The sequence below is a fragment of the Chiroxiphia lanceolata genome, chromosome 27, assembly GCF_009829145.1.
Source record: "Chiroxiphia lanceolata isolate bChiLan1 chromosome 27, bChiLan1.pri, whole genome shotgun sequence".
Taxonomy (NCBI): Eukaryota; Metazoa; Chordata; class Aves; order Passeriformes; family Pipridae; genus Chiroxiphia; species Chiroxiphia lanceolata.
This window is the reverse complement of record NC_045663.1, coordinates 2,882,590-2,909,739: the sequence shown is the minus strand read 5'-3', so window position 1 is coordinate 2,909,739 and position 27,150 is coordinate 2,882,590. Positions and strand designations below refer to the sequence as shown.

General features: G+C 51.6%; 1 protein-coding gene across 19 annotated transcripts in view; it reads left to right on the top strand.

Annotated features, from left to right (window-relative positions):
- PTPRS (protein tyrosine phosphatase receptor type S) overlaps window positions 1-25,241 on the top strand; it is a 166,761-nt gene extending 141,520 nt beyond the window's left edge. For 12 of the 19 annotated variants that reach the window (XM_032712211.1, XM_032712208.1, XM_032712206.1 and 9 more), the window contains 14 exons: window positions 1,704-1,816; window positions 4,206-4,253; window positions 8,198-8,295; window positions 11,153-11,276; window positions 13,943-14,118; window positions 14,652-14,771; window positions 14,896-15,050; window positions 17,704-17,989; window positions 18,431-18,609; window positions 19,658-19,784; window positions 19,869-19,994; window positions 21,398-21,552; window positions 22,238-22,373; window positions 22,884-25,241. In XM_032712211.1, coding sequence (XP_032568102.1) covers window positions 1,704-1,816; window positions 4,206-4,253; window positions 8,198-8,295; window positions 11,153-11,276; window positions 13,943-14,118; window positions 14,652-14,771; window positions 14,896-15,050; window positions 17,704-17,989; window positions 18,431-18,609; window positions 19,658-19,784; window positions 19,869-19,994; window positions 21,398-21,552; window positions 22,238-22,373; window positions 22,884-22,952 — 1,912 coding nt within the window. In that variant the 3' untranslated portion in view covers window positions 22,953-25,241. The remainder of the gene's footprint in view (window positions 1-1,703; window positions 1,817-4,205; window positions 4,254-8,197; window positions 8,296-11,152; window positions 11,277-13,942; window positions 14,119-14,651; window positions 14,772-14,895; window positions 15,051-17,703; window positions 17,990-18,430; window positions 18,610-19,657; window positions 19,785-19,868; window positions 19,995-21,397; window positions 21,553-22,237; window positions 22,374-22,883) is intronic. The other 7 variants (XM_032712221.1, XM_032712214.1, XM_032712213.1 and 4 more) reach the window with 1 other exon arrangement.
- Window positions 25,242-27,150: the final 1,909 nt, after the last annotated feature.

Below are 27,150 nucleotides of genomic sequence, written 5' to 3'. Positions count from 1 at the left end.
CTTGCTGTGTGTTAAGCAGTGTTTGCTATCTGTGGTGATGGGGCTTTTTTGGTGCAATTGCTACCCTTAGATCTGTTCCTACAGAAAGCCTGTGTCAGGCTAGCATGAGACTGTGTCTGAATTGGGGCAGAAAAAGGAAAGCAAGCCCAGCTTTCTCCTGCTTGTCCATTCCTAAATGTAACGGCCCTTTCTCAGGCTGAGCAGCAGGGACAGTAAACGGCTCATAAAGTGGTGGGTTAATGGAGCAGAGAAACACTCATTTGTGTGGCAGTCAGAGGTGAAAGTGGGTTTTCTCCGTGTCTGGCTGCTCCATGCAGGCTGTCCCTGAGCTACTGGAACTCGAACTGGAAGCAGGATCTCACCAGCTGAGCTGTCCTCACCCCACTGCAGAAGCTGTTCTTGCCCCCTCAGCCAAGGGCTTCTAACAGAGTCTGTTTATGGCTGCAGAAATGAGACTTATTTCCAACCATTTCCAAGACTGGGAGAGCTTTCATTGGAAGTGACTGAGGGGTTCAGTCCATGAACTATTTACAGCAGTTTCAGAACTGCAGCAAAAATAAACTGCTCCCAAACTGCAAAGTGGTGTCATTCCAAAATGCTGCCCCATGCAGTGCTGGCAGGGCTCATGCCACTTCTTCTGGCTATTAATGACATCAAGAGACAGCTAAAAATGTCCTGAATATCTTCCCCTCTGCTGCAGGCAGATTACTGGAGGCTTCTGTGCACCCTAAGCAGGAGAGGTGAGAGCTCCACAGCCACCTTACTGAAGGGGCTGGGACCACATTCCCAAGCCTCAGGGTGTGGGTCCATGTTCTCTACTCACTGGAGAAGTTCTGCTCCCACAGTTCATAACTGTTCCCTTGCCAGAGGTTATCACATCTTTAGATCAACACTGGGCTTTTGCTTCCAAATTCTTTTCAAGGAGAATGAGCCAGGTCAGCAAAGACTTTTCAACTGCCTCAGCTAACCTAACCCATTTGGAGTAAAATATATTAGGAAGCACTTCCATGTGGAGCTCAGCTGGCAGGTTGGAGCAGGCTTTGGGTTCTGGCAAGAGGTGAGGTAGATCTCAGCAGGCACAGCTGTGCTGGGAGAGGATGTGTCTAAGCTGTTGAACCCAGATTTTTAGGGTTCTGCAGTTCAAAAACGATTGAAAACTGCTGCTCTGACTTCTCTGTCTGCAGCAAGGCAGCTCTGAGAGCTCCTAAAGCAGCCAACAGCAATATCAGTGCTTTGTGTCCAAGGTCACGGCCAGGAGATTCTGTACTTTTCCAAATGATTCTGTTGGCTCTGGTTCTTTCAGGCTGGAAATGGCTTGGCCAGAATTGGAAGGTTTTTGCTTGCAGAGCTCTGCAGTGTTCAGTGGAGGCTGGTCTGGGCAGGGAGGTGTGAGTTCACAGCTGTCTGTCTGTGCTGTGAGAAGAGGGGAACTTCCAAACTTGCCTGAAAGCTGCTGAGGGGCTGCTGGGCCGTTGTAAACCCCTCAAACGCAGCCCTGACAAACCTTCCAAACCTCATCCCTTTCCTGATGCAATTTATACACTTTTACCCTTGGCTGCACCTTTGATTTTCGGCGGGAGCTTTGCTCAGGTCTGAACATCAGTAGCTGAGAAAACTCCAGGGGACCACGAGGCCCATGAGCTAAGCTACTTTGTCTTTCTGTTCTTTCTCCGTTTCTTTTTTTGTTTTGTTTTGTTCCAAAGCAAACGGAAAGATTCGGAGCCCCGGACCAAATGCCTCCTGAACAACGCTGAAATCGCCCCCCACCACCCCAAGGACCCCGTGGAGATGAGGCGCATCAACTTCCAGACTCCAGGTAACCCTGGCTGTTAACCAGCCTTTCCCACTGGGAAGGCAGGAATGGAGCACCTGCCCCTTCCTTAACCCCTTCGTGCCTGGCTGCAGCAGCACTGCCTGGAGACCCAGGGCTACCCTGGGGTGCAGCCAAGGGCCCCCGAGCCCTGTCCGTGCTAAGTGGGATTGCTGAGAGACACCTTTGCTGGGAACCTCAAGGACCTTGCACAGGCTCTTCCCAGTGCTGGCAAGGCGGGAAGAGGGGTTTTCCTGGATTCCCAGGTGAATTGGTGCATTCTGGGCTGAGGACACAGCTGCAAGAGCTGTGGCTGTGCCAGACGTGCCAGAGCACCCTGTGCTTCACTCTGGGAGCTCCCGGGGTGGTGAGGTGGAGCATTGCAGGCTGCCCAGCACCCAGAGCTCCAGCCACATCTGGAACTGGTGCTTTCTGGTGCCAGGCCTGCCCGTGGGCTGTGCAGGGGGAAAGGGGAAAGGTGGCTGGTTGCTTGGCGCAGGCGGGGCAGCGTCTCCTTGCTTGGTGCAGACGCTGTCATGGAATCCCAGAATGGTTTGGGTTGGGGAGGGACCTTAAAGTTCATCCAGTTCCACCCCCCTGCCGTGGGCAGGGACACCTTCCACTAGACCAGGTTGCTCCAAGTCCTGTCCAACCTGGCCTTGGACGATGGATGGAGCAGCCACAGCAGCTCAGGACAGCCTGTCGCTGGGAGCGGCTGTGGGACGAGTGGATAACAGCACTGAATTCCCAGGCAGGGAGGTTCCCTGCACCCTCCTTCCCACACACACGTGTCCCCATGTCCGTGCATGTCCCAGCTGCCTGCATGGCACCTCTGCAAAGCCACCACTGACACGGCCCAGGCACAGCCTCACGCAGATGGACACTGGGCGAGCCAACCAGCGCCTGCCCACACCTCTGCCTCCGAGTTCCTGGTGCTTGAGGATTTGGAAGGGAGTTTATTGTGCTTTTTGGGGGCTGGCTGTTGTTTTCAGTTCGTTTGTATTTTTATTTTGCTGTTTTGTGCTCGTTAATAATGTTTCTGTAGCTCCTGTTTGCCCTTCCCATCCCAGTCCTGTCCTTAGCGTTGTCCGAGTTTCCTTAGGGTGAGGTTGGCAGTAGGTACCCAGGGGGCAGGGATCTGTGGGACAGCACCCAGGCAGCACTGAGCTGAGGGGTTCACATCAAAATGAGTTAGGAACAACCCACTGGGATCAGCCCAAGCTTAGGAATGTTGTTCAGTGGGTTCAGTGCAGCCTGCAGGGACCAAGTGCAAAGCAGTTCAGCACAGGTAGGTCCCTAAATCAGCTCTTAGTGCTGCTCTTGCAGTGGAATCTGAAGGTGCCTGAGTGTCCCCAGCTGCAGCTCAGCAGCAGTTTGCACTTGTCTGGGCACAACGTTATCCTGGGTGCACACAGGAGCTCCCTTTGGGAGCATTCCATGAGCTTCTGGGTGCTCCAGGTGGAGGTGGGGGACCCAAGAGAAAGAGCTGCACTCCCCCAAGTGAAAAACCCATGCTGAGGCAAAAATAAAGATAAAAGTTTGTGGTCTTGTCGCCAAGAAGCAGCTGGAAGTGCTGGTTCATGTGTTTCCCTGACTGGGCATTCCCCTCTGTCCCACAGGACAGCAGAGTCAGCTCAGGGTGCTTCCATCAGGTAATGGGATTGATGGATGAGTGAGCCAGTCTTCTGTTGACCCCACTGGTTTGGTCGTGCTGTGCCTCTGAATTCTGGGTCTGAGAGGCTTATGAAAGGGAACTGAGACATGAAAACCTCTATCAGGGCTCTGCAGATCTCAAAGGCACTGCCTGTGTCCAGTCTGGCTGTAGGAAGATGCTGCCATTTCCTTTCCAAGTTTATCTGGCCATGGAGTTGACCTGGCTGGTTTATTCTGCTCTGTAATTTGTAAAGCAGTCAAATGTTTTAAAGGATTTGGGAGAGTTGATCACCTGCCTCCCACAGAACTTTGCAAACCGTTGAGTGAAAATGGAAATGGGAGGAAAAATCAGCTTGGAGTGTGTTGGTGGTGATGGAGAGATGGTGGTGCAGTTTGCAGGGGAAGACTCCACAGGTGCTGTCTGAATTAAAGGCCTTTAAATTCAATATATTGTGGTTCAGAAGGGGCTTGTAGGCTCTTCTGCAGCCAGGTGACCCCAGGTAGAACCTCCATTGTGCCCCCAGCAGTGAAACAAAGGGGGAACGTGGGAATGGGAACGTGCAGCTTAGAGAGGGGAAATCATAGCACCTCTTAGATATCCTGTCCTAGCCTAATCAGCACAAGGAATACCTTTCTTTTCCTCTTTAGATTTATGTTGGTTTTTGGTTTTTTTTTTTTAATTAGCATGAAATTTTTACAAAAGTGTATCTTTTATTTATTTATTTTTTACTGTTTTCTGCAGATTCTGGTCTGAGCAGCCCTCTCAGTGACCCTGAGTTTGACTTGGAAAGTTAGTTCCTGTGTGTTTTTGTTCCTGTTGGTTTCATTTTTCCCCCCCTCCCATTATTATTTTCTCTTCTGTCGCTTTCCTTTCCGATTCTCCTTCCGTTCCTGGTACTATATTTTGATTTTTTTTTTTTGCTGAGTTCTCCGTGTCCCTGCAGTGTTTGCCCATCTCATCCCTTTTCTGTGCCATCTGTTTGTCTGAACTGCGCTTCCAGTTTTACAGTATCCCAGAACAGGCCTCTGGCAGGACAAGGGGAGCAGCAGGAGATCAGAGCCCACTGTCCGTGCTCCGGTGTCTCTCTGCTGTCCCGGGAGAAGGACTTGGCTCCCCAGGCTGCCTTTACCCCCTTGTGGAAGATGTTTCATTGCTGAAGCCCTGCTCCATGTCCCTTGTTCTCGTTCCTGGGCACACTGTGAGCGTGGGGGGGGTGTGTGCTTTGCTGTTTGTAACGCAGGCAAAGAGAAACGGGAGCCACAGCTGATGATCCCTCCCTCTGGAAAGAGCCACGCAGGCACCTTTTCATGTCAGACGAGGAAAAAAGGGCCGTTTCCCATCTGTGGCAGGTGTCTGTTCCTTGGCACTGACTTGTTCCAGGAGCACAAAGAGCAGAGGCCACTCCACAGGCCTCCACCCCCCTGGTTTCACATGGAGTGCCATCCAGCCACGGTGACTTTGTGGGATAAACGGGCTCTGGCCCGTGGAACAGATGTTAGGGTGACGTTTCTGGCTGGTGCACAAAGAATCAAGTCTTTTGTGATAAGATTAGAGAGATTCAAGTGATTGAAATGTTAGATGAGACTGGCTCGGAAAGACTTCATCCCATTAGGAGCCAAGATCCCAGCCTTGCTGGGTGGTTTGGGCTGGATTTTTTTTTTTAGGGCTTTTTTTTTAATACTGGGCAGGGAAGTAGATGTGAGGTCTCAGCTGGAGAGTCACAGATGCTGCTTGTGCTCAGAGATGGGAGAGCTGGGATGTTTTCCTGAATAATTCAGTCCAAATATTGGTCTTTTTGGTATGGAATACTCCTGTCACTATTGTCCCAGTTTGCTGCCACCCCCCTCTCAACCCCATTATTGTAACAGGGGGGTTGTGTGTGTTTTCCTGGCTCCCACTGCCACCCTGGCTGAGTTCCCTGCAGTAGCCCAGAGGCCAGTGAGTAGAGGAACCTGTGAGCCATTTCCCTTCCTACCTTAAAATGAGTTATTAAATTAAAGCAAAGAGCAGCTGCTCAGCTGACACAGCAGCAGGGCTGGTGCCACTGGAAGTGCTCCTGCCTCATTTAATACTAAACTCCTGGATCTTAATGGAGCCCCCTTGCACTTGGCATTTTGACCAGGGAAGTGTTTATCACTGCAGAGGTTTCTGGTCTCCTTTTATTCTAAAAAGCCCTAGAAATCAATCCCACAAGGAGATTCTGTCCTTAACAGCAGCAAAACAAGGCAAGTTCCCATGTGCTCCCAGCCAGTGCCAGTACACAGGAGGTTGGAGGGGAAGCAGGATGTTCCCCAGCAAAGGGCAGGGTTGATTTTCAGGAGCTGGTCACACTGAAGATTTTTTTTTTTTTCCTGGAGCTTTTATGAAGGAAACTTGTGAAATTCCTTCAAGAGGAATGTGACTGCTCGTTCCAGATTGGCACAGTGGGCCTTTCCCATGCAGGCCTCTGGCTCAGAGGGAATGACACATGTTGCTCCAGGACTCCTGAGCCAAGGAGAGTCTGAGGTTTTTTCTTGCTCATTATTACTGGGGCTTCTGGGTGTTTATTTTTTCCTTTTAACCTCTGTGTCCATCACTTGGGACTTCATGTTGTGTTTCTCAGCATGTAATCTCTGGCTTTTTTGGAGTCAGGAGGTGGCAGCTGGGCTGGGAGCTGCCTGGGGGAAGGAGTCAGTGACTCCCAGGGGTCTGGAAACAGCTGATTGAGGTGCCAGGAGTTGCTCTGGGTAGGGTTTGGCTTTGCTCAGAGGCTCCAGCTCAAGGTGTGTTCATTGCCCTCCTCAGCCCTCACTTCCAGAGGCAGAAGGACCAACCCTGAAGGAAGTGTTGATGGTGTTAAACTGGTTTGATGGTCTCTGATCTGGAGCAGCTCACCCAGGTTGGCCTTCCAGTCCCACACAGATGTAGAGAGGACCAGCTCCTCCCAACTCCCCCAGTCCACATCTGTGCTGTGGTGCTGGGATGGGATGGACTGGACAGCAGCCTCCCTCCACCCAGGTGGAGAAATCCTTCTCCAGGTGCAGTGGGACAACACAGCAAGAGATGAACTGAGAGCTTTTCCTCCAGGAGAAACTTCCTGCCCTGACCCCCAGCAGACTAAAATGGAGCCAGTGCAGCCTCCAGAGCACTTTGGGTTATTTTTGTGAGTTGTTTTGGTCTATTTTCAGCCAGATTTCCTTGTGCTGAAAGTAGGTGTCCCATTAGCTTAGGAGAAACCTGTCCAGGTATGACAGACTCGTCCCATGCCCAGGCCTGGGGGAGGCAGCACCTCTCCCAAATCACTGTAAAACTGAGGATGTCATGCTTGCTTTGCCATCTCTGTGCTGAGTTTTCAGAGTATCTGACCATGCTGCTGCCACCGCCGCTGCTTTGTCACCCACCAACACCCACGGGGCTCGAAATTCTCCCTGGCTTCCATCTCTTCCTCACTCCTGTCCTTCTCATCGGGGGCACTGCCCAGGGCTTCTCAGCATGCTGCTCTCCCAGGCCACCCAGAGCAGGACTGGCTGGCAGACAGCATGGGAAGCCTTTGGAAAAACATAATCCGATGCAGATGAGCAGAGCACGGAGCGCTTTTCCACCTGGATTTGTAGCGTAGCTGTTTGAGATGATAGGAAGGGAGGGATCCCTGCTCTTCCCAGAGCTCCAGCTGCCCCTTTCAGGACTGAGAACCGAGTCAACCGTGGCTGCTCACCCTGTGGAGTGGCTGAGATGTGCCCCAGTCTGACCAGTCCGACCCAGCAGGACCCCCAGTATGGCTCAGGGGATCCAGTGTGTTCCCTGGCAGCTCTGACTGCCTCGATACCAGCACACCCAAGTGTTGGGGAGGATTGCAGGGGCAGCAGGTGACCCAGGTCAGGAGGCATCAGGCTCTGCAGCAAGTTGTTCCCATGCCCCTGGCTGAGAAGGGGCTGGAGGATCTCCTGCCTCTCCATCCCGAAAGGTAATGACATTCCCAGCAGAGCCTGGGTGGGGTTGGCACAGCCTGACCTGGTGGGAGGGAGGGCTGTGCTGTTGAGGGAACATCATCCACGAGCCATGGGTGGGGAGAGGAGCCAGCACTTGGTGTTCCCATGCCCGGCTGCTCTCTGGGAATGGGGGAGGCCAGACCTCAGGCTGAGAACTTCCAGAGCCGATGTTGTGCCAAGGACAACTCAAGAGTTCTTGAGGCTGGAAAAAGACCTTAAAGATCATCAAGTCCAATACCTGAAAAGCCTCCCCTGCCTCCCCACATCTGCATATTCCCATCCCCTGCCCCACATTACCATGGTTGGCTGGATCCTGCCCCTTCCCCCCTTTTCTGTTGGAGTTGGTTCCTGATCCTGGCGGGTGCTGTGCCATTTGCTGCGTAGGTTCCTCTGGCAGCGTTTGCTCATTCCAAGTCCACTATTGGAATCGCTAACACGCATCTGCTCTTGGGATTTTCCTTTTTGTTTTGCTCTGATTTACACATTGAAAAATGGGGCCATCATGGGAACACTCTCATTTTACTTTTGGTTTTTTTTTTTTATTATTTCCTTGGTTTTTTTTCTTTTTTTTTTTTTTTTTTTTTTACTTCCAAGGACACAATTTCGAGCCCTGAATTCTTCTCTTCTAACCTCCCTACTTTCATTGCAGATCTTACATTGTAATTTATTTTCTTTTCTTGTTTCTTCTTTCTTATAAAATGCGCAACGGTTGTGAATTTTAGTTATTATTAAATGAGATTCTTTTCCTGCTGTCTTGTCTTTTAGGTATGCTCAGCCACCCACCCATCCCCGTTTCTGAGCTGGCTGAACACACAGAGCATCTCAAAGCTAATGATAACCTGAAATTATCCCAAGAGTATGAGGTATGAGCAAGAGTGAGTGCTGTGCATGGGTTTGCAGAGCCAGGAATTAGGGAATTCAGGCAGGCCCTCATCCAAATAAACATTACTTAGTTTATTTGGATCTGGTTAGTTGAAATTTAAAAGTTATTTATGATTAGAAGTTAATTACTTAGTGCTTCGCTGGATTCAATTCCAGGTCATAAAAAGAGAGAGGTTTGGTCCATGAGCTGCTCCTGCCCAGGGAGCAGGGGCTGAGCTCCCTTGGAGAAGGGGGATGCAGCTCTGGAAGGTGACTATGGGATGGGATGGGATGGGATGGGATGGGATGGGATGGGATGGGATGGGATGGGATGGGAAGCTGTCCTGGGTCTTCCTGTGTTTGGAGAGGACCAAGCCAAGGAATGTGACACCCAGTGTCAGGCAGCTGAGGGGAGCAGGGAGTCCTTCACAGCTCAGCTAAAGCTGGGAAAACAGGAGGATTTGCACCCTCCCTGTGCAGAGGCAGAGCTGGGTGCTGTGAGGCCCTCAGGGTGTGCAGAGGGAACACAGAATCATAGAATTCCAGAATGGTTTGGGTTGGAAGGAACCTTAAAGCCCATCCAGTGCCACCCCCTGCCACGGGCAGGGACACCTTTCCCTATCCCAGGTTGCTCCAAGCCCTATCCAACCTGGCCTTGGACACTTCCAGGGATGGGGCAGCCACAGCTTCTCTGGGCAACCTGTGCCAGGGCCTCCCCACCCTCACAGGGAGAAATTTCTCCCAAATCTCTTCTAAACCTACTCTCAGTTTAAAGCCACTTCCCCTTGTTTTACCACTCCGTGCCCTTGTAAAAAATCTCTCTCCACAATTGGTTTTGTTGTTGAAAGACGTAAAATGCCCTGATATTTTTAGCCTAATAACTAGTCTAGACTGCCTAGGTCCGTTTGCAGGGGATATTTTCCAAACAAAGGGATGCTTTCTCCCTGCTCCTGAATTCCAGACATCAGCCCATGGGAAGCAGCGCTGTGCTCTCAGCTCTGCACCCCCGGGGCAGGGGGTTACATGTTGGAGAAGGCTTATTTTGCCCTGCTGGGCTCTCTCCCCCCACGTTGGGGCTGCACGGGGTGGGCAGCAGCAGCCCGTTAATGTGCTCCATCCAGATTCCAGAGGCTGATTTGCATAATGCCATATCCCAAGTGCCCTGGCTCCGAGCCAGCCCAACCTCCTCCAGTGGGAGAGCCAGAGCTGAACAAACATCGCTAATGAAGTGAAGGCGAGGCATGATTAGAGGGATGGAGAGCAAACAGACACATTACAATAGTATAAATACCCATTAGTTAGGAATTCTCCGCAGCGAGAGCGCACGGGGGAGGGTTTTGGAGGAGGTTTTTTCGGGTGGTTTTGTACCAGCGCTGCCACGACGGGGCCCCGGGAGCTCCAGGGTGGGCACAGACAGGGAGGGCAGAGGGTGCCAGGCAAGGGTCAACCCCTGCCAGCTCAGAGGGATGGATCTGAGACCCTCTCCTGGCAGGGAGAGGGAGAGCAAACAGCAGGAAACAGCTCGGCACGCTCCTGCCAGGCCTCCAATTGAGGCAAACCCCAAGGGCTCTGCAAAATGATGAAGGAATTAAGCCCTTGTTTTATTTAATTCTCTGGCTGAGGATTTAGAGGTAAATGTAATTAACCTAATTTCCATATCTGGGACAGCTGGACTTTAGAGAGAGGGGAAAAAAAAACTACCCACCAAACCTGGCATAAATCACTAGGACAGGCAGAGGGGATTTTTCTCTCCAGTGCATTTCACTGTTTATTCCTTCATCCCTTCTAGGAAAACTCCATGTTGATTGAGTGTCTTAGGGCTGCAGTCCTTACCCTTGCTCTGTGCTGGGAGATGCAATCCTTGCTCTGTGAGCAGGAAGCTGCCTCCTGCCAGGCTCCTGGGGGGTTTTCTCTACCCTTTGAACTGGGACACCTTTGGTACTGAGTCCTTGTGGTCCCAAGTATTGCTGTCCCTGCTCCATGCAGAGCAGCCTGATCCCTTCCTTTTGCCCATGAATGATTTTTGATCATAGAATCACAGACTGGGTTGGGTTGGAAGGGACCTTGAACCCATCTCATCCTACCCCCCTGCCATGGGCAGGGGCACCTTCCACTAGATCAAATGTCCAACCTGGCCTTGGACACTTCCAGGGATGGGGCAGCCACAGCTGCTCTGGGCAACCTGTGCAAGGGTCTCACCCCCCCTCACAGGGAGGAATTTCTTCCCAATTTAAATATACCCTCCTTCAGCTTGAGGCCATTCCCCCTTGTCCTATCTCTACAAGCTCTTGTGAAAAGTCCCTCTCCATCCTCCTTGTAAGCCCCTGTTTCCCCTGATGTTTCACATCCCATTTTTACACATGGTCATAAATCTTGTCCTGGCTTAAATATCTTCTTCCCCAGGTATTAGCACTCACCAAGACACTGGTACATTCCTACCCTCCCAATCATGGTGTAGTTTAACCATGCACAGATTTGACCTCTTGATCACTCCCTAAATACCCTGATGTGCTCGTTCCTGTTACCTCCCAGTTCCCAGCATTTATCGGGGTCAGCAGCGTGGGGCTGTGACTAACCCAGTGCAGCCTGGAATTGCACTGATGCTTCTGCCACGGGGTTGCATCAAGCCAGAGGGGGAATTACCTCAGATATGCCTCTCTGGGTGGCCAAGGGAGATGGGACAGGAGCTATGCCACCAGGGCTTTCCCACAGCAAAGCTGGGGGGAACAAACAGTGATCGCTGCGCTCCTCAGCGAGATCTCCAGAGCCACGATGTCCCACGTGGAACGAGGAACTCAGAGCTTGATTTGCTGCTTTGCTCTTCACTGACTCTTCCATTTCCTTTCCCAATTCCTCCAGTCCATTGATCCTGGCCAGCAGTTCACCTGGGAGCACTCCAACCTCGAAGTGAACAAGCCCAAGAACCGCTACGCGAACGTGATCGCCTACGACCACTCGCGCGTCATCCTGCTGCCCATCGAAGGTAAGGAGCCTCCCATGGAGCATTCCTGCTCCCAGGAGTTAGTGCTGGGGTAGAGTTGCTGCAGGGAAGCACATCTCACACGGTCTTCTCTCGTCTGTATTTATATTCTTCTCTTAACATCTCCCTGGGAGTTTAGCGAGCAGGAGATACCTCTGTAAACCAGGCGTTTGTTAAATCCCAGTGACTGACATATTCCCTGGAGCTGCAGTCCCTCATTTCAAGGGCTGGTTTATCAAGGAACTGTCTTCCCTTTGCTTGGAGATGCCTGCTTGATACATCTGTGACTAACAGAAAGAATTCAGACCACATAACGCTTTAGAGAGAGCAGGGATAGGGTGGTGGGTGGCAGGGAACGCGGAGCGTGGCTGTACAGGGATGAATGAGAGGTAACACAGGGCTAATTGTACAAATGTGAGCGGCAGCAGCAGCACAGGCAGAGAGATCACTTGATATGCAGCTCTTGCTGCAGCCCTGGCCCCTAAAAGGCTCGGGATAAGAAGGGGTTAGCGTGAGCCTTGTGGGTCATAAGTTGTTTCCTGAGCCGCTCCTGTGAGCGATGGTGCAGTCAGAAAATTTACATTAAATTTCACAACTCACGGCTCTTGACAGAGCTGCTCCCGTGCACGCCAGGATAAAAGGGGCTTGAGATGGAGCTGAACAGGGCACCTGCTTGGGCTGCTGCTGCTGAGATAAAGCTGGAGTTTCATGGGCTCGGGCCGTGGCTGCGCCGCAGGGATAAAGCGTTCGAGGCCAGTCTTGCATTGCCAGGAGCTGATCATCGGAGCAGAGAGGATGTGGGGTGTCCTGGTAACTGCCTGGTGAATGGAGAGGTTAACTCAGGCACCTTTGTGAGCAGGGAATTGCTGGAATAATCTCCCTCTGCCACAGTAACTCTGAGGGACATGGGGAGGGAGAAGAGCTGGTCCTGAGGCAGCAGCAGAGTGTGGTGACTTGCCAGAAAACTGCACGAATCTACATTAGTCTGGTCTGCTGTTAGAGGGCTTTAAGTGTTTCTCCTTGTGAAGCTGACTCTGTTCTGGCTTGGTTTAATTCTGAGATTAATATTGTATGAGCCAAGGAAAGCAGAGGCTTTAAAAAGTTGCCTTGTCATTCAAGGGAAAGGAGAAGAGCACAAGTGCAGGAGTGAAGGACACTTAGGCTGGTCTTGGATCACGGGGTTGGATGCAGGCAGCAGTCCCAGCTCTGCCTAGGGGCTCTGTGAGGGACCAATGGTGCAAATATGATGGGCCAAGGTTGAATTTTCAGGCATCTGAGAGGTTCTGACATGCCTTGGCTGGTGTGCTCCTTCCTACCAGGCTCTATTTTATACTCAGGGCTGGAAGATGAAAGGAGCTGGAGGAATCAATTGTTGCTTTCTCTTTGTTTTAAATCTGGATTTGTCAAGGCTGCAGAACGTCACTGGCTGCTTGGTCAGGAAGAAGTAGCAGCTTTAATTGTGTGACTCCTCTGAAGCTGGGCCTGTCACACAGCAGAGCATTGCAGGAGCTCATGGCCACCCATCTTAAATCACAGAGTGGACCCGAGGGGGCTGGAGAGGAGATTAATTCCAGAAGCTCTACCTTGATCACATTCCTGCTTCCCTTCCCTCCTGAAACTTCAGACTGGGAGGGAATGGGTGCAGGGAACCCTCCAGAAATTTAATCAAAAGCCCTGTCTCCCAGCAGCTGAAATGCTGAGTGCCCTTGAGGACTGGCAGGCAGTCCCTGGGTTTGCACCTCGCCAGCAGCACCGGTGCCTTTTGCTGCGGCCCAATTTTGTGTTGGTGCTGCTCCCCACCCTTGGCTCCCCTCGAGACAGGAGGGAAGGGCTCTGCACCGAGTTAATCATGGCTTAGCAGATCCTGCCAGCCTTGCCAGCCACTCGGCTGGAATTAGGAACGGGCCAAACCACCCACGAGCTCCGTGCCAGGCGCAGCTCTCTGGAGCTGAACCTGAGCAGCACTGCTTGCCAGGGTCCATTTTAACTTCAGAGCAGCTTTCTCTTGCCGTGTCCCAATCACCCTCTTCACTCTGGCAGTGCCTCCTGCTCATCCCAAACCCTCAAGCAAGGACCCAGGCGAGCAGCTGTAACTCAATAGCCTGTAACTCATGCGAGTAGAAAAAAAAAAAAACCCACTCCTAAAAATGACAACAGGCAATTTACAGTGAGTCAAAGCCTGTAATTTCAAATCCTTCACTGTCTGAATCAAGCCTGGTTTTATTCCTTGCTCTGTCCAGCTGTAGCTCTCTGCCTGCTATTGAGTTATGGACCACACAGTCATCGACCAGGTGCGTTTGGTGCCTGGGCTCGGGGCGTGCTGGGACAAGGACTTGGGTTTGTCCTGTTGGAGACCATTGCAGCAGGAGCCCTGGGCCAGGACCTTGCTCCTATTGGCCACAGCAGCAGTAGAAAGCCCATGATTTCAAGGCTTGATATTCAATCTCTTTAATATCTTTTGCAAGGAGTTACTTGTCTCCCTGCAATGCAGGAGCTCGAGCTGGGAAAAACACACCAAGAGCCCTTTTCTCCCAGCTCTGATTCTGACCCACCAAACCAAGAAGGTGCTCCTGCAGGGGAATTCTCTCTAACAACACCCCTGCAAAAATTTCATGCTTCCAGCTGTATGAAGTCCCGTGCAGTTCCCTGATTTTCTTGGTTTCACCCAGGAATTGTGGGCAGTGATTACATCAACGCCAACTACATTGATGGCTACAGGAAGCAGAACGCCTACATTGCCACTCAGGGGCCTCTGCCAGAGACCTTTGGAGACTTCTGGAGGATGGTGTGGGAGCAGCGTTCAGCTACTATTGTTATGATGACTAAGCTGGAGGAGAAATCACGGGTAAGATGCATGAGAGGGATGACTGGTTAGTCATAATCCTGGGGGATTGGAGGGGAGAGTTGGGGAACAGCAAATCCCTTTGATGTGCAGCCAGTGGGGGATTTCTACCTGCTTTGCCAGCACCCTGAAAGTTCAGTGATTCATTGCTTTTTAAAAAACAAACCATCCACTCTGGAAAGCTCCTTTGCAACTCCAGGAGAAGATCCCGTTGCCTGATCCATAGTTCTGTCTCAGAGTTAATCATGTGGCAAGTTTCACATCAGTTCTCCTGTTTAACAAGCCCAAGTACATTCCCTCCAATCTTCAGGATCATTCCAGTCTGCTGTCCATGGGATTGATGTGGCATCAAAACCTGTGCTTAGTTCAGTGGGAGCTTTTCCTCCTGGGTCTGTCGCTGTCCTGGTGCTCTGGAAAGACATTTTTTGTGCCTCCTCTTCCCTTTGCCACCCGTAACCATCAGGGCAGTTTGGGATTGAGCTTCCCCAGCAGCGCAGGGTTTGTCCCAGCACTGAGCCATCCCTCCTGTCTTCCAGATAAAGTGTGACCAGTACTGGCCAGGCCGAGGCACGGACACCTATGGGATGATCCAGGTGACGCTGCTGGACACCATCGAACTGGCCACGTTCTGCCTCCGAACGTTCTCCCTTCACAAGGTGAGCTTGCTCCTGCTCCCGTTTTTCCCTGGAGGTGGGCTGTGGCACACTCCTCGCACACCCTACAGGCAGGTGTGGGGGTGCAGGTACCCCCCTGACCCCTGGTGCTCCTCTGTCCCTGCAGAACGGCTCCAGTGAGAAGCGGGAGGTGCGGCAGTTCCAGTTCACGGCGTGGCCCGACCACGGTGTTCCCGAGTATCCCACCCCCTTCCTGGCTTTCCTGAGACGGGTGAAAACCTGCAACCCCCCCGACGCCGGTCCCATCGTGGTGCACTGCAGGTACCAGTTCCCTTCACCTGGCTCTTGCACAGGGGCCACCTGTGAGGGAGGCAGAAGTTTGGGAGGGTGTGGATTTGCACCTGGGAGACAGCTCCTGGCAAGAGTGTCCTGGGAGGATTCCCAGGCAGTATCTGGGGAGGATACCTGGGGATTCCATTGAGCAAAGCTTTTCCTGAGGTGGGGAGGGGTGTAGCTGGCAACAAACCACCCAGATCAAGTGTCCAAGGCCAGGTTGGATGGGGCTTGGAGCAACCTGGTCTAGTGTCAAGTGTTCCTGCCCAGGGCAGGGGGTGGAACAGGACGAGCTTTAAGGTCCCTTCCAACCTAAACCATTCTGGGGTTTGATGATCTTGTTAAGCAGTGGGAGGTGCCTGGTGCTGTCCTGGTGTCTGGTTCTGCGTGATGGGGTTGTTTGAGGTCACACTGGGAAAGGAGGAGGATCAGGTGTGACCTCTGAGCTGTGTGGGGTGCTGGGGAGGCAGAACTGCCTCAGCTGTCCAAGGCAGAGCGGGCAGTGATTGACAGGGGGTTTCTGAGCTCTGCAGCCATTGTGATAATGCCAAGCTGAAGGCAGGTAGAATTCCCTAATTCAATTTACAACCCAATGAAGCCTCAGTGCAGATAAATCCCTGTGTTCCTCAGGAGGATGTGGAGGAGCCTGCGGGTTCTTCAGCACTCAGGGAAGCTCTGAGTTGTGCAGGCTGCTGGGGAAGCTAATCCTGCCTCTGCTAGAGGATGCCACTCAAACAGTCTTTGTGAGTGAGCAACTTATCACTGCCCTTGCAGATGGCAATTGTTGTGCACCTCCGAAAATGAATGAAGAGGAGCTGTCAGTTCACAACCAGCTTCCAGATCAGCTGCTAAATTCTTGCCAAAGCTCCAGTCACCTGCTTGGTTCAGGTGTTAGGCAGTCTAATTAACAGAGATCAAGGGGGCTCCATGAAGAAAGGGACAGCACTGGAATGGTAAAAGGAAGCCCTTTATTAGCAGTGGCACAGGCACAGAGCACTGAGCCCTGCTGGGGTGCAAATGCTGTTACACACAGGTCTGATGTCACCCCGATGCACAAAAACATTTAGGAAGAGAGGTGATGTGTGTTACTCGTTACCACATCAGTGCTTTCTCAGCTGCTCAGAGATCCGAGTGATTAAAGAGGCTTTTTCAGCCTTTACATCATGCCAGCCCTTTGCTCAAGCCTCGAGCTGGCACAGCTGTGTGTGCCCAGGGTGTCACAGATGAGGAGGCATGGGCAGAGCAGTGTGGAGGGGCAGAGGCACCTCACCAGAGGCAGCTTGTCCTCTTGCAGCCTGTCCTCGGGTGACATAAAAGCTGAGTTTGGGAAGTGTTGGCCACACTGAGCTGTTCAAAGCAAACCTCTGCATGTCACAAACTCTTTGGGGCTGAGCCCAAGTGCTGCTGTGTGGGGCAGAGGGGCTTCTCCGTCCTCTGCTCTGTCCCAGCAGCCCCTCCCTGCTGGTGTGGCAGCACTGACCCGATCAGAGCTCAGGTAAATGGGGTTTTAGGTTCCAGTGCAGGCTTTCCTGGCCCCAGTGCAGCACTGTGCTCACACACCAGAGTGACACAGAGCAGCGGTGACTTTGGTGTCACCACTGTCCTCTCCAAACCCTCCAACACGGTGTTTCTAAACTGGATCAAGAGCAGCACATCGAGGTGACTGGGCAGGGACACTCCCAGCACCAGTTCCAGCCAACAAGTTCCTTTAATTCAACAAAAATCATCCTGTGGCTGAACCCACACCCATAGAATCTCCTGAGTTGGAAGGGACCCACAAGGACTGTCAAGTCCAACTCCTGGCCCTGCACAGGAAGGCCCCAAACCCCCACCATTCTTGGCTGGTTTGCCAGGATTTCCTTTGCCTCAGCCCATCACCAGCTGTTTGCCAAGGCTGTGGTTCCTTCCTGATCACCAAGTGTGTTTGCTGGTCACCCTCTGCCTCGTGCATCTGCTTGTACCCTGTGTTTGGCAGTGGGAAGATCCTTGCTCCTGGGGGGGGTGACCTTCTGATATGGTTTGAAGCTGGCTCAATGCCAAGTCCCCAGACCTCACCACAAGACTCCCCTCCCACCAAGCAAGGGAGAAGAGGGAAAAAAAACAAGAGAACCAAAATGAGAGAGGCACAGCTAAAGCAATATATATAAATATATCTCCACTTATATTACAGTTATATACAGTTGAAATATATATACAATTTCAAAAGGGAAAGGGAAGGGGGAAGGGAAAAAGGAACACAAACAAAACAAAATATACACGATCAATAGCCTGAGATCTAGCAACTAAAAGAATTAGCAAAAGAATATCTCACTACTCTCCTTGGGACAGCAGAAAGTAGTGCTGGAATGACTGCTGGCAACGTCTGTCTCCCTTGGCAAGGCCTTACCGGGCCTCACTCCCCAACCCAACAGACTCAACAGCAGGGAAACCCACACCCTCAGAGCCAAGGGAAGGAAAGAGAGCAAAGGCCTCTCCTCCTTTCTTCTTATACCCAGCTTACGTAAAAATCGTAGGGAATACCGGGTAAATCTGGGCACTTCCTTGGTTACAAACTGGTCACCAGGGAAGGCCCAGACCAAACTACCACACCTTCTGAGCAGCAGAATAATCCACCCCTTCACCCCTCCCCTCTCGTCCCCAGCGCGGGCGTCGGGCGGACCGGCTGCTTCATCGTCATCGATGCCATGCTGGAGAGGATCAAACATGAGAAGACAGTGGACATTTACGGGCACGTCACCCTCATGAGGTCCCAGCGCAACTACATGGTGCAGACGGAGGACCAGTACAGCTTCATCCACGATGCCTTGCTCGAGGCCGTCGCCTGCGGCAACACCGAGGTCCCCGCTCGGAACCTCTACAGCTACATCCAGAAACTGGCCCAGATCGAAGCCAGGGAGCACGTGACGGGCATGGAGCTGGAGTTCAAGGTAAGGGCTGCTGGGTGGGGGCAGCAGTGGCTGGGGAGGGCTCAGTATTCCCCACTGGCACCCAGGCAGAGCAGACACGGAGCCTTTATGGGGCTGATGGGAACTTTCTGGTTGCATGTTAGAGGTAATTACTTTCCTGAGCTGAGCTGCTGCAGTTCCCGGGGGAGAGCTGCCTGTCACTGCCGGAGGCTCCTCTGGTCATTTCCAATCGAGATTGAATTTGCTCCCTCTTAAATTGTGGTTTTTTCAACCGGTTGGGTTTTTTATTATTCTTCTAAAAGTTTCGCTTGAGGGAAAGGGCTCAGACTCTGTCCCCACCCCCCCAAAAAAAACCAAAAAACACAAGAGGTGGTGGAACAGGGAGGGGCAGTTAAGAGGGCTGGCACGGGGGTCAGGAGAAGAGCAAGGCTGAGGGGATGGTTGTGCTCTCTGTGCCCTCAGCGCCTGGCCAACTCCAAAGCCCACACCTCCCGCTTCATCAGCGCCAACCTCCCCTGCAACAAGTTCAAGAACCGCCTTGTGAACATCATGCCCTACGAGACCACCCGGGTGTGCCTGCAGCCCATCCGGGGCGTGGAGGGCTCCGACTACATCAACGCCAGCTTCATCGACGGCTACAGGTACCTCCTGCCCCGGGGCTGTCCTCTGATGGGCTGTCTGAGCCCATGGGATGGGGCTGGACTGGGCTTTAACACTTGGTCTGTTCTGTGTCATCACAGCAGCGCAGTGCCACAGGTAAATTCCGACACCCCCTCCAAATCCAGCCTGCTGATCCAGCTTTTCCCCCCCTGTGGTCTTAAATTACTGATCCCCTGAAGCAACCCAGCCCTTCTCCAGCTGCAGGTCCTAAACACAGAGTGGCAGTGAGGGGTGGGTTTTGCCTCTGGGAGGTTTCTGAGTGTGGATTAGTCTTTTCATTACGTTTGTGATCTGGGTCCATTGCAATGCTGAGAGCTTCCCCCAGGCAGCACAGCCCCATGCTCCAGCCCTCCAGGGCTGGGTTTGGAGCCCAAACTGAGACAACAAAGCAACCCCATGTGCAGGTTCCCTCACGTGCTGGCCCAGGCTGTGGCACCAGGGTTAGGCAGCTCTGTGCCTGGTGATTGGATTCCTGATGCTTTTCAGGCCCAGAAAATGTGGATTCTAGTTCATGGAATTAATCCCAGAATGGTTTGGGTTGGAAGAGACCTTAAAGATCATCCTGTTTCATCCCCTGCCATGGGCCGGGACACCTTCCACTAGCCCAAGTTGCTCCAAGCCCCTGTCCAGCCTGGCCTTGAACACTTCCAGGGATGGGGAGTCCACAACCTCTCCAGTTTCAGGGGAGGAACCCCTCCAGTTCCTAGTTCCAGGAACCTCCTTGCTACTTCCAGTTCCTCCACAACCCCTCCAGTTCCCAGTTCCAGGAATCCAGAATCAAGCATGTTACACCCTTTTCCTTGTAGGGCACCATGGTGCAGTGAGCTCAGTTTACCCCTTGGAAATGATATTTAGGGAAATCTTCACCAGTGGCTCTTTTTTTTGACCATCAGCACCAAAGACACCCACAGCCCTTTCGACCTCGTGCTGTTCCAGTTCTTCCCCAGCCTTTCCATGCATTTCCCAAAGCTCCTGCCCGGGCAGTTCTGCCCTCCCTTGACCCTCTCCTTGCTCTGGGCTCTCCCCCAGGCAGCAGAAGGCCTACATTGCCACCCAGGGGCCGCTGGCAGAGACCACCGAGGATTTCTGGCGGATGCTGTGGGAGAACAACTCCACCATCGTCGTGATGCTGACGAAGCTTCGCGAGATGGGGCGGGTGAGTGGGGGCCGAGGGAGGGGCAGAGTTGGGGACAGTCCTGCAGGACAAGGACTAACAGGGACCTGTCTTGGCCCCGGGCAGGAAAAGTGCCATCAGTACTGGCCCGCGGAGCGCTCGGCACGGTACCAGTACTTCGTCGTGGATCCCATGGCAGAGTACAACATGCCCCAGTACATCCTGCGGGAATTCAAGGTCACGGATGCCAGGGTGAGTGCTGGGGGGGAGCAGTATGAACCCCTGCGGTGGGGGAAGGGGCTGGCACAAAACACGGGGTTCGGTGGGTTTGACTCCTTAAAGAAAGGCTGAGGTGGAAACGCTTTCCCTGGGAAAGTCTGGGATTATCAAGGGAGGAGAGCTTATAGAATATCCTGGTTGGAAGGGACCCACAAAGATCATCGAGTCCAACTCCTGGCCCTGCACAGGACAAGGTGGGGGTCAGCCTCTTTTCCCAGGGAACCAGTGGCAGGATGAAAGGAAAACAGCCTCAAGCTGCACCAGGGGAGGCTCAGGTTGGACATCAGGAGGAATTTCTTCATGGAAAGAGTGGTCAGGCACTGGAACAGGCTGCCCAGGGAGGTGGTGGAGTCCCCACCCCTGGAGGTGTCCAAGGAAGGACTGGATGTGGCACTCAGTGCTCTGGGCTGGGGGACAAGGTGGGGATCAGTCACAGCTTGGACTCAATGACCTTGGAGGTCTTTTCCAACCTCAGTGATCCTGTGACAACCCCAAGAATCCCACTGTGTGCCTGAGAGCTCAGCTGTGAGGAGGAACAGAACACACACACACAGACACAGATTGTGCTTGGCTATTTGTTCTCACAAATTGAAAGTAGTTTCCAAGCTCTCCCACAGTCGTGAGTCACTTTGTTAGAGGCGTGCCCGGCTTTTGGGTTTCCTTGAGATGAAAGCAGAAAATATTTCCCCCCAAAACTAATAAAAACCTTGCAAAGGATTCTCTGCACCCTACAGAAAATGTGCACTTGTCTGGCTGTCATTCATGTTCAAAGGAACACATTCACTCCAATAATCTTCGATTTGCTGTCGGATTTCTCATCCAAAGGAACATTTCAATACCTCCTCAAATTTGTTTAGCAAATGTAACCCTCCCTCTCACAAGCAGAGCCGTTGCTTTTGAGGTTGTCAAGAGTATTCCAGAACCTGATAATTCAATTTGCAAGGTTGAGAAGGAGGATGCCTCATCAGTCCTCGTAGAACAAGATTTATCTTCCTGTCAGCTGTAATTCTGACACTGTGGCAACGCTTTGTGAAGATTGATAGAGAGGCCATCACCTCACCTTGAATGTTCCCTCACTGAAGACTCCATCTGTGCTGTCTGCAGTGGTCAGAGCTTTCAGCACCTGCCAGGATATGGATCTGTGCTGACAGGCCAGCTCTGGGAATGTCAACTGCAACATAAGCAGCTTCATCATGGTGGATCTGGATAATAAATACGGGTGCACTTGCCTAGAACACAGACTTGGCTCAATTTCTTGTGCCCTTTAACAAACTAGCAAGGAATTTTTTTTTTTTATTTTATTTTTTTTTTTTGCCTTTTCTATTTGTTCTCCCAACTCCAGGATGTTTTAAAACTATTCCTGTTTCCTCCCCCAGGATGGGCAGTCACGGACTGTCCGGCAGTTCCAGTTCACTGACTGGCCAGAACAAGGTGTGCCAAAATCAGGAGAAGGTTTTATCGACTTCATTGGACAGGTACACAAGACCAAGGAGCAGTTTGGCCAGGATGGCCCCATCTCTGTCCACTGCAGGTAGGCAGGTGCAAATGGGAACACCTCGTTCATCTGGGGATGCAAAACGAATTAAAATCCAGATATCTTTCCCCCCTTTCCCACCCCATCCTTGCAGGCAGATTTCTCAGGGGTGTCAGTGCCAAACATTTGCTTCTGCCACCCAGATTCATTTCCCTTCAGCCCTGGGCACTGCCCACAAGGCTTTTGAACCTTTATATATAGAGGAGAGGTATGAAATGCTGATACTCTGGAGGAGATGGGAACTTTAGTGTTATATATGTAATGTATGTAACATATATAATATTTAACCTGCAAAATCAGAAATATTTTTTTACCACTTTCAGCCCAGTTCTGCAGCACTAATGCTTGCTGACAGCAAGAATTTTGTACCTCCCTACCCATGGGCAGGAGAGGACGATCCATTCTTCAAAATATTTAATTTTAATATTACATGTTAGTAATAATGTAAGTGGTAAACTGAATGCTGTTTACCACTATCCAAAGCTTTTAATTTTTATTTTTTTTTTTATTATTTCACTTTCTCAAACATTTTTTTTGGGTCACACTCTGGCTATTTCTGGATATCTCCACTTCCAACATGTTCCCAAGGCACAGCTGAACCCTCCCCCGACCTGGGTGTTTACAGGAGCATTTGAACATTGTAACATGCAATTCCCTGGGTTTTTCTCTGCCATTCCTGCAGTGCTGGCGTGGGCAGGACCGGAGTGTTCATCACCCTGAGCATCGTCCTGGAGCGGATGCGCTACGAGGGGGTTGTAGATATTTTCCAGACTGTAAAGATGCTGCGAACACAACGACCTGCGATGGTGCAAACAGAGGTGAGGGGCGTGGGGACCCTGCCCTGGGCTGCCCTGGCCAAGCCCAGAGTGCTTCCTGCCTTTAGAATCATGGAATGGGTTGGGTTGGGAGGGACCTCAAAGCCCATCCCCTGTGCAGGGACACCTTCCCCTGGACCACGTTGTTCCAAACCCTCTCCACTGTTACCAAACAGCTCCTGATTTTAAACTAAATAACTTAATAAATGCAAATTCCTATTGCTCTAAAGCCTCTCAAAGATTTCCTCCCAGCCTGGCAGCCTCTGTTCTTATCTCATCCACACCTCTGGGGTGTGGGGGGACTCACCTGCCCCCAAGCCCAGCCCACCCTGGCTGTGGGGAGATGTTTGGTGCCTGAGAGACTCAGACAGAAAGGGAAGGGCTGGGCTGGGCTTTCCTCTCCCAGGAGAATCAGGGAGGTTCCTGCTCAGCCTTGTGCTGTCTGGAAAGCAGGCCAGGGATCCCAAGGAGCCGTTTCCCACCTCTGAAGCTGGTTCTCTTTGCTCTTGGCAGGATGAATACCAGTTCTGTTACCAGGCAGCTCTGGAGTATCTGGGAAGTTTTGATCACTATGCAACATAAAAAGCCATCGTTGTGCAGACTCTACCAACCACTTCAGTCCTGGAAGGCCTCTTCTGACCCAGGAGGAGCGCTTGAACTTACAAAACTGACTCAGAAGAAGTACCTTTTCATCTGGACAATGCATCGGGGAGCAGGGGGGAGGATTGGAAGGAACACCCCTTCGGGAACTCCATGGTGTAACCTGGCCCGCCCAGAGGCAGCTCGGGAGGTGCTTGAGGGGCTGCTTGAAGTGGTGAACTGCTCTTGTTACCTCAAGTGGTGTTCGCTGTGGAGGACGTGTGGACGTGGTGAAAACAGATCCAAAAGCTAAAAAAAAAACACGCCTTGGGAAACGTTTCTGCTGGAGAAGGGAAGGAAAACAAACAAACAAACAAACGACTTTGGTTACATCATTAGAGTTCAGTTTATTTACTAATATAGTTGGCAGTCTTTAAAGGAAGTCACTTGCAGAATTGAAGGTGTTCTGTGAAAGGAAAGGAACTTAAATCTCAACACCTGGGCAAACTTAGGGTCAGGAGTTCTTCTAGCTGGAGTCTTAATAACCTCAGCATCAGCACTGGGAGGATTCTGGGCTTGCAGGCACCTTGCAAACAGCACCCACGGAATGCCCCTGCCACACCAGAGGTTTTATAGCTCACATTTTGAATACTTGGAACATTCCTCATTTCTTCTAATTCCAAAATTTATTTTGTAGGATATTTAAAAGGATAGAGAAAGAGAAATATCAAACCCCAGAGCTGGCTGTGTGGGGTGGCCCCCTCCCCTGGCACAGTGGTGGGACCTGGGCTGGGGTCACTGACTGCTGGCTCTGGTCCCCTTTCCAGCACATCTGGCTTTCCTTGGAGCAGGGTGAGACACCCCAGGAAGAAAGGCAGCCCCTTCCCCAGGCTCTTTGCACATTCACACCCCCCCATTCCTGCTGTGAGCAGCTGTGCCCCCCCCTCTCAGTTCCTGCTGGGAGCATCTCCCTGCCAGGAGCCCCAGAAACACCCTGAAAGAAATTTATTTCCAATGGATTTATTTCCAGTATCCAAGTGGTTCTTGCTGCCAGCCCCTCACCTCTGGGAGCCATGTGGAGCTACTCTCAGGACTATCCCAGTACCACATCACAGCTCCCAGTCCCCCCACCACGCTCCCAGTCCCACACTGTCCCCTGGCACAGCTCCCAACGTGCCCCAGCTGTAAAAGAACTGGGAAAGATCCAGGAAGGTGCATCCAATGGCAAATACTGTGAGTGGCTTTCTTTAAAGTATCGATGTAACTGTAACAAGTGACATTACCTTTTTTTTTTTTTTTAAATAGTGTATTTTTTCCTTTTTTTTTTTTTAAAAAAAAAGACAAAGAATATCAGTCAATGAATTTAAAAGAAAAAATTTGCTTATTTGTTCATATTATGTTCAAAGACAGTCTATTTTTTCACTGTAGAAATGTTACGTGTAATGGCTGTGATATATAAAAAAATGCAGTGCAAATTGCTACTTCTACATATTGCTTTTCTACCATTTAAAAGGTTTAACTTGCTCATGTAAGAACAAAATGTCCTTTCTGGATTTTTTTTTTTTTTTGTATTTTTATGGGTTCTTTTGTTTCCAGTCACAGACATATCCCAGGGAAGGGTGGGAGAGCAGCAGGTGCAAGAGGTGGTGGCAGTGCCAATTCCCTCCCCTTCAGCTGTGGCCACACAGGGCCAGGGCTGAACTGGGAGAATCAACAGCACCAGTGGCTTTATGAGGACTGGTGAGACTTTCTTTTGGAGCCTTGACACCCATCAGGGGTTTTAACATCACAGGTGTATTGCCCAGGTCTCTGTCTCTGTGCTGGGTGTAGCTGAAATGCTCTTCCAGGAGTTTTCCTGCACAGAGGACAGGATTTCTGGGAAAACACACACTGCCTCGAGCTCTGCTTGCCTCTGACTTTTCCCTTATTTTTTTTTTTTTTTATTTTTATAGAAGGGGTAATCATGGCCATCAAGTGCTGCCCAGAAACCCCCACACAACCCATTTCCTGTCTTTAACCCAAAAAAAAAAAAAAAGAAAAAAAAAAAAGAACCAACTGAAAGGCTTCTTCGAGATTTTACTTATTTGTGTGAAAGTTGCCCAAATTTCTAAGTATGTTGCAGCAAAATCTTACTGGACAAGTTTGGGGGAGGGGGGGGGAGGTTTTTTTCTTTGTATGAGAGCAAAGTGCTGTTGCTTTCACACTGTTATTTCAAACTGAAACAGTAAAGTGGTTTTCATACCACGGTGTATGTAGATATATTGACTTTGTATTAAAGGAAGATTGTCTGAAGCCTGGCTGCAGCCCTGTGTGTTGGGGGGAGTGGGCAGGGAATGAAGCAGCTGCTCTGTGCAACCCAACCACCCTGGAATCCTCCCTGCTGGTGCCCAGGGCCAGGTAACAGGTTCCTCTCCCTCTGCTCTGCTTCTGCTCCTGCTAAAAATAGGCCCCTGTACGAGCCAAACATGTGGCTGCAAAGAAACAGGCTCATTTAGGAGCTTTGGGCCAAACAGTGCAGTGACACAGGCACCAGTTTGCTGCTGGTTTGGTGATGGATGTGTGTGGGAGTGCAGCCAGGACCAGCACGGACCACAGAGGTTCTGCCCACCCAGAGGTTTTAACCTTTGGTGGTTGTCTCTGCTGCCCTGACAGTGTTTCCCTCGTGTGGCACAAAGCTCAGCACCCCTGTCCCTGCTCAGGCTGGAGCCCAGGGGGGACAGGGGTGCAGAGCCACAGTCCAGGTGCCATCCTGGCTCAGGGTGGTGGCTCTGAGCTACAGCCAAGGGGTGGGAAAACCCTCAGTGGATAAAGAGCCTCCCTCAGAGCAGGAGCCAGAGAAAGCAAATGGTTCCATGTGAGGGTCACGGCCACAGCTGAGGGGGTTCCCAGGCCTGCACTGAGACAGTCCAGGAGGAGAAGGCAGATCCCTGGAAAAGCCCATCCATCACCTGCAGAGCAGCAGGGTGGGGATGCCAAAAGCAGAAGGCTGAGCTCCATCTCAGTGACAGCCTGAAACAGGTTACCCAGAGCAGCTGTGGCTGCCCCATCCCTGGGAGTGTCCAAGGCCAGGTTGGACGGGGCTTGGAGCAACCTGGGCTGGTGGAAGGTGTCCCTGCCCATGGCAGGGGGTGGCACTGGATGATCTTCAAGATCCCTTCTGACCCAAACCATTCCGTGATTCTCTGAGCTGCTGAAAACCTCTCATCCCACTGAGCCAGACCTTGCTAAGCCAAGCCCCAGGCTTTCCTAGGTCTGTGCCAACCCTGGCTCCTCCTCACAGGTAGGCTGAGCCCAGCCTGAGCCTCCCACCTCACCCACCTTATGCCAGATGGGAGCACAGCAGGAGAGGCTGGCGAGGACACTTTGGAGGATGATGGAATTGTTCTGCATCAGGGATTCTTCCCTCCCTCCCTTCCTCCCTCCCACAGCTGGGCTGGACCAGCAGAGCCTCCCTCTCCCTACCACACTGACACCACCAGCAGCAGTTGGAATCAGGCTTAAAGAAAAGAACAAAAGATTAATTAGTGAGTTCGCCCAGAACCTGATGAGCAGTGGGGTGAGCCAAGATCCAGGGAATTGCCTCACCTCCCAAACGTTGTTACTCCATGGGAGAGGTGGAACAGGGAGAGGGAGCCAACCAAACATCAAACAGCAACGACCCTGATGGCTCAGGAAAAAAAGGAGAAAGGAATAAACCCCAGAAATCTGGTTTATTACCATGTCTCGTGTACCTGCCTCCCTCCAGGCAGTCATGGGAATAGCAACGAGGTTTGAAAATTCATAATCTGGACTCAAAGATAATTTGTAGCACGAGTGGCTCCACGGCTCAGCCACACCACACAGGACAGACACCTCTCCCCAGCCTTCCAGTGGCTACTTTTTGATGCTCACTTTCTGTTCTCACTGAAGAACAGAAAGGAAAAACTGATTTTTCTGCTCAGCTCTGTTCCTCCCCCTCCCTCCTTCCCTCCCTACCTGCCCCCCCTGCACTCCCAGCAATGCTATTCCTGTCTCTCTGTGACGTTAATCACTCCCATCATTGCTCTCCAGGCTCTTATTTTGGTTCCATCCTCCTCTGAGCCGGCGTGACCATCCCCCGGGTTGAGATGCAAAACCCTCACGGAACTGAAATAAATTCCACACGGAGCACAGGAAGGTGAGTGACAAAGAGAATTGGAACAACAGCTGGGAACTAAGTAAA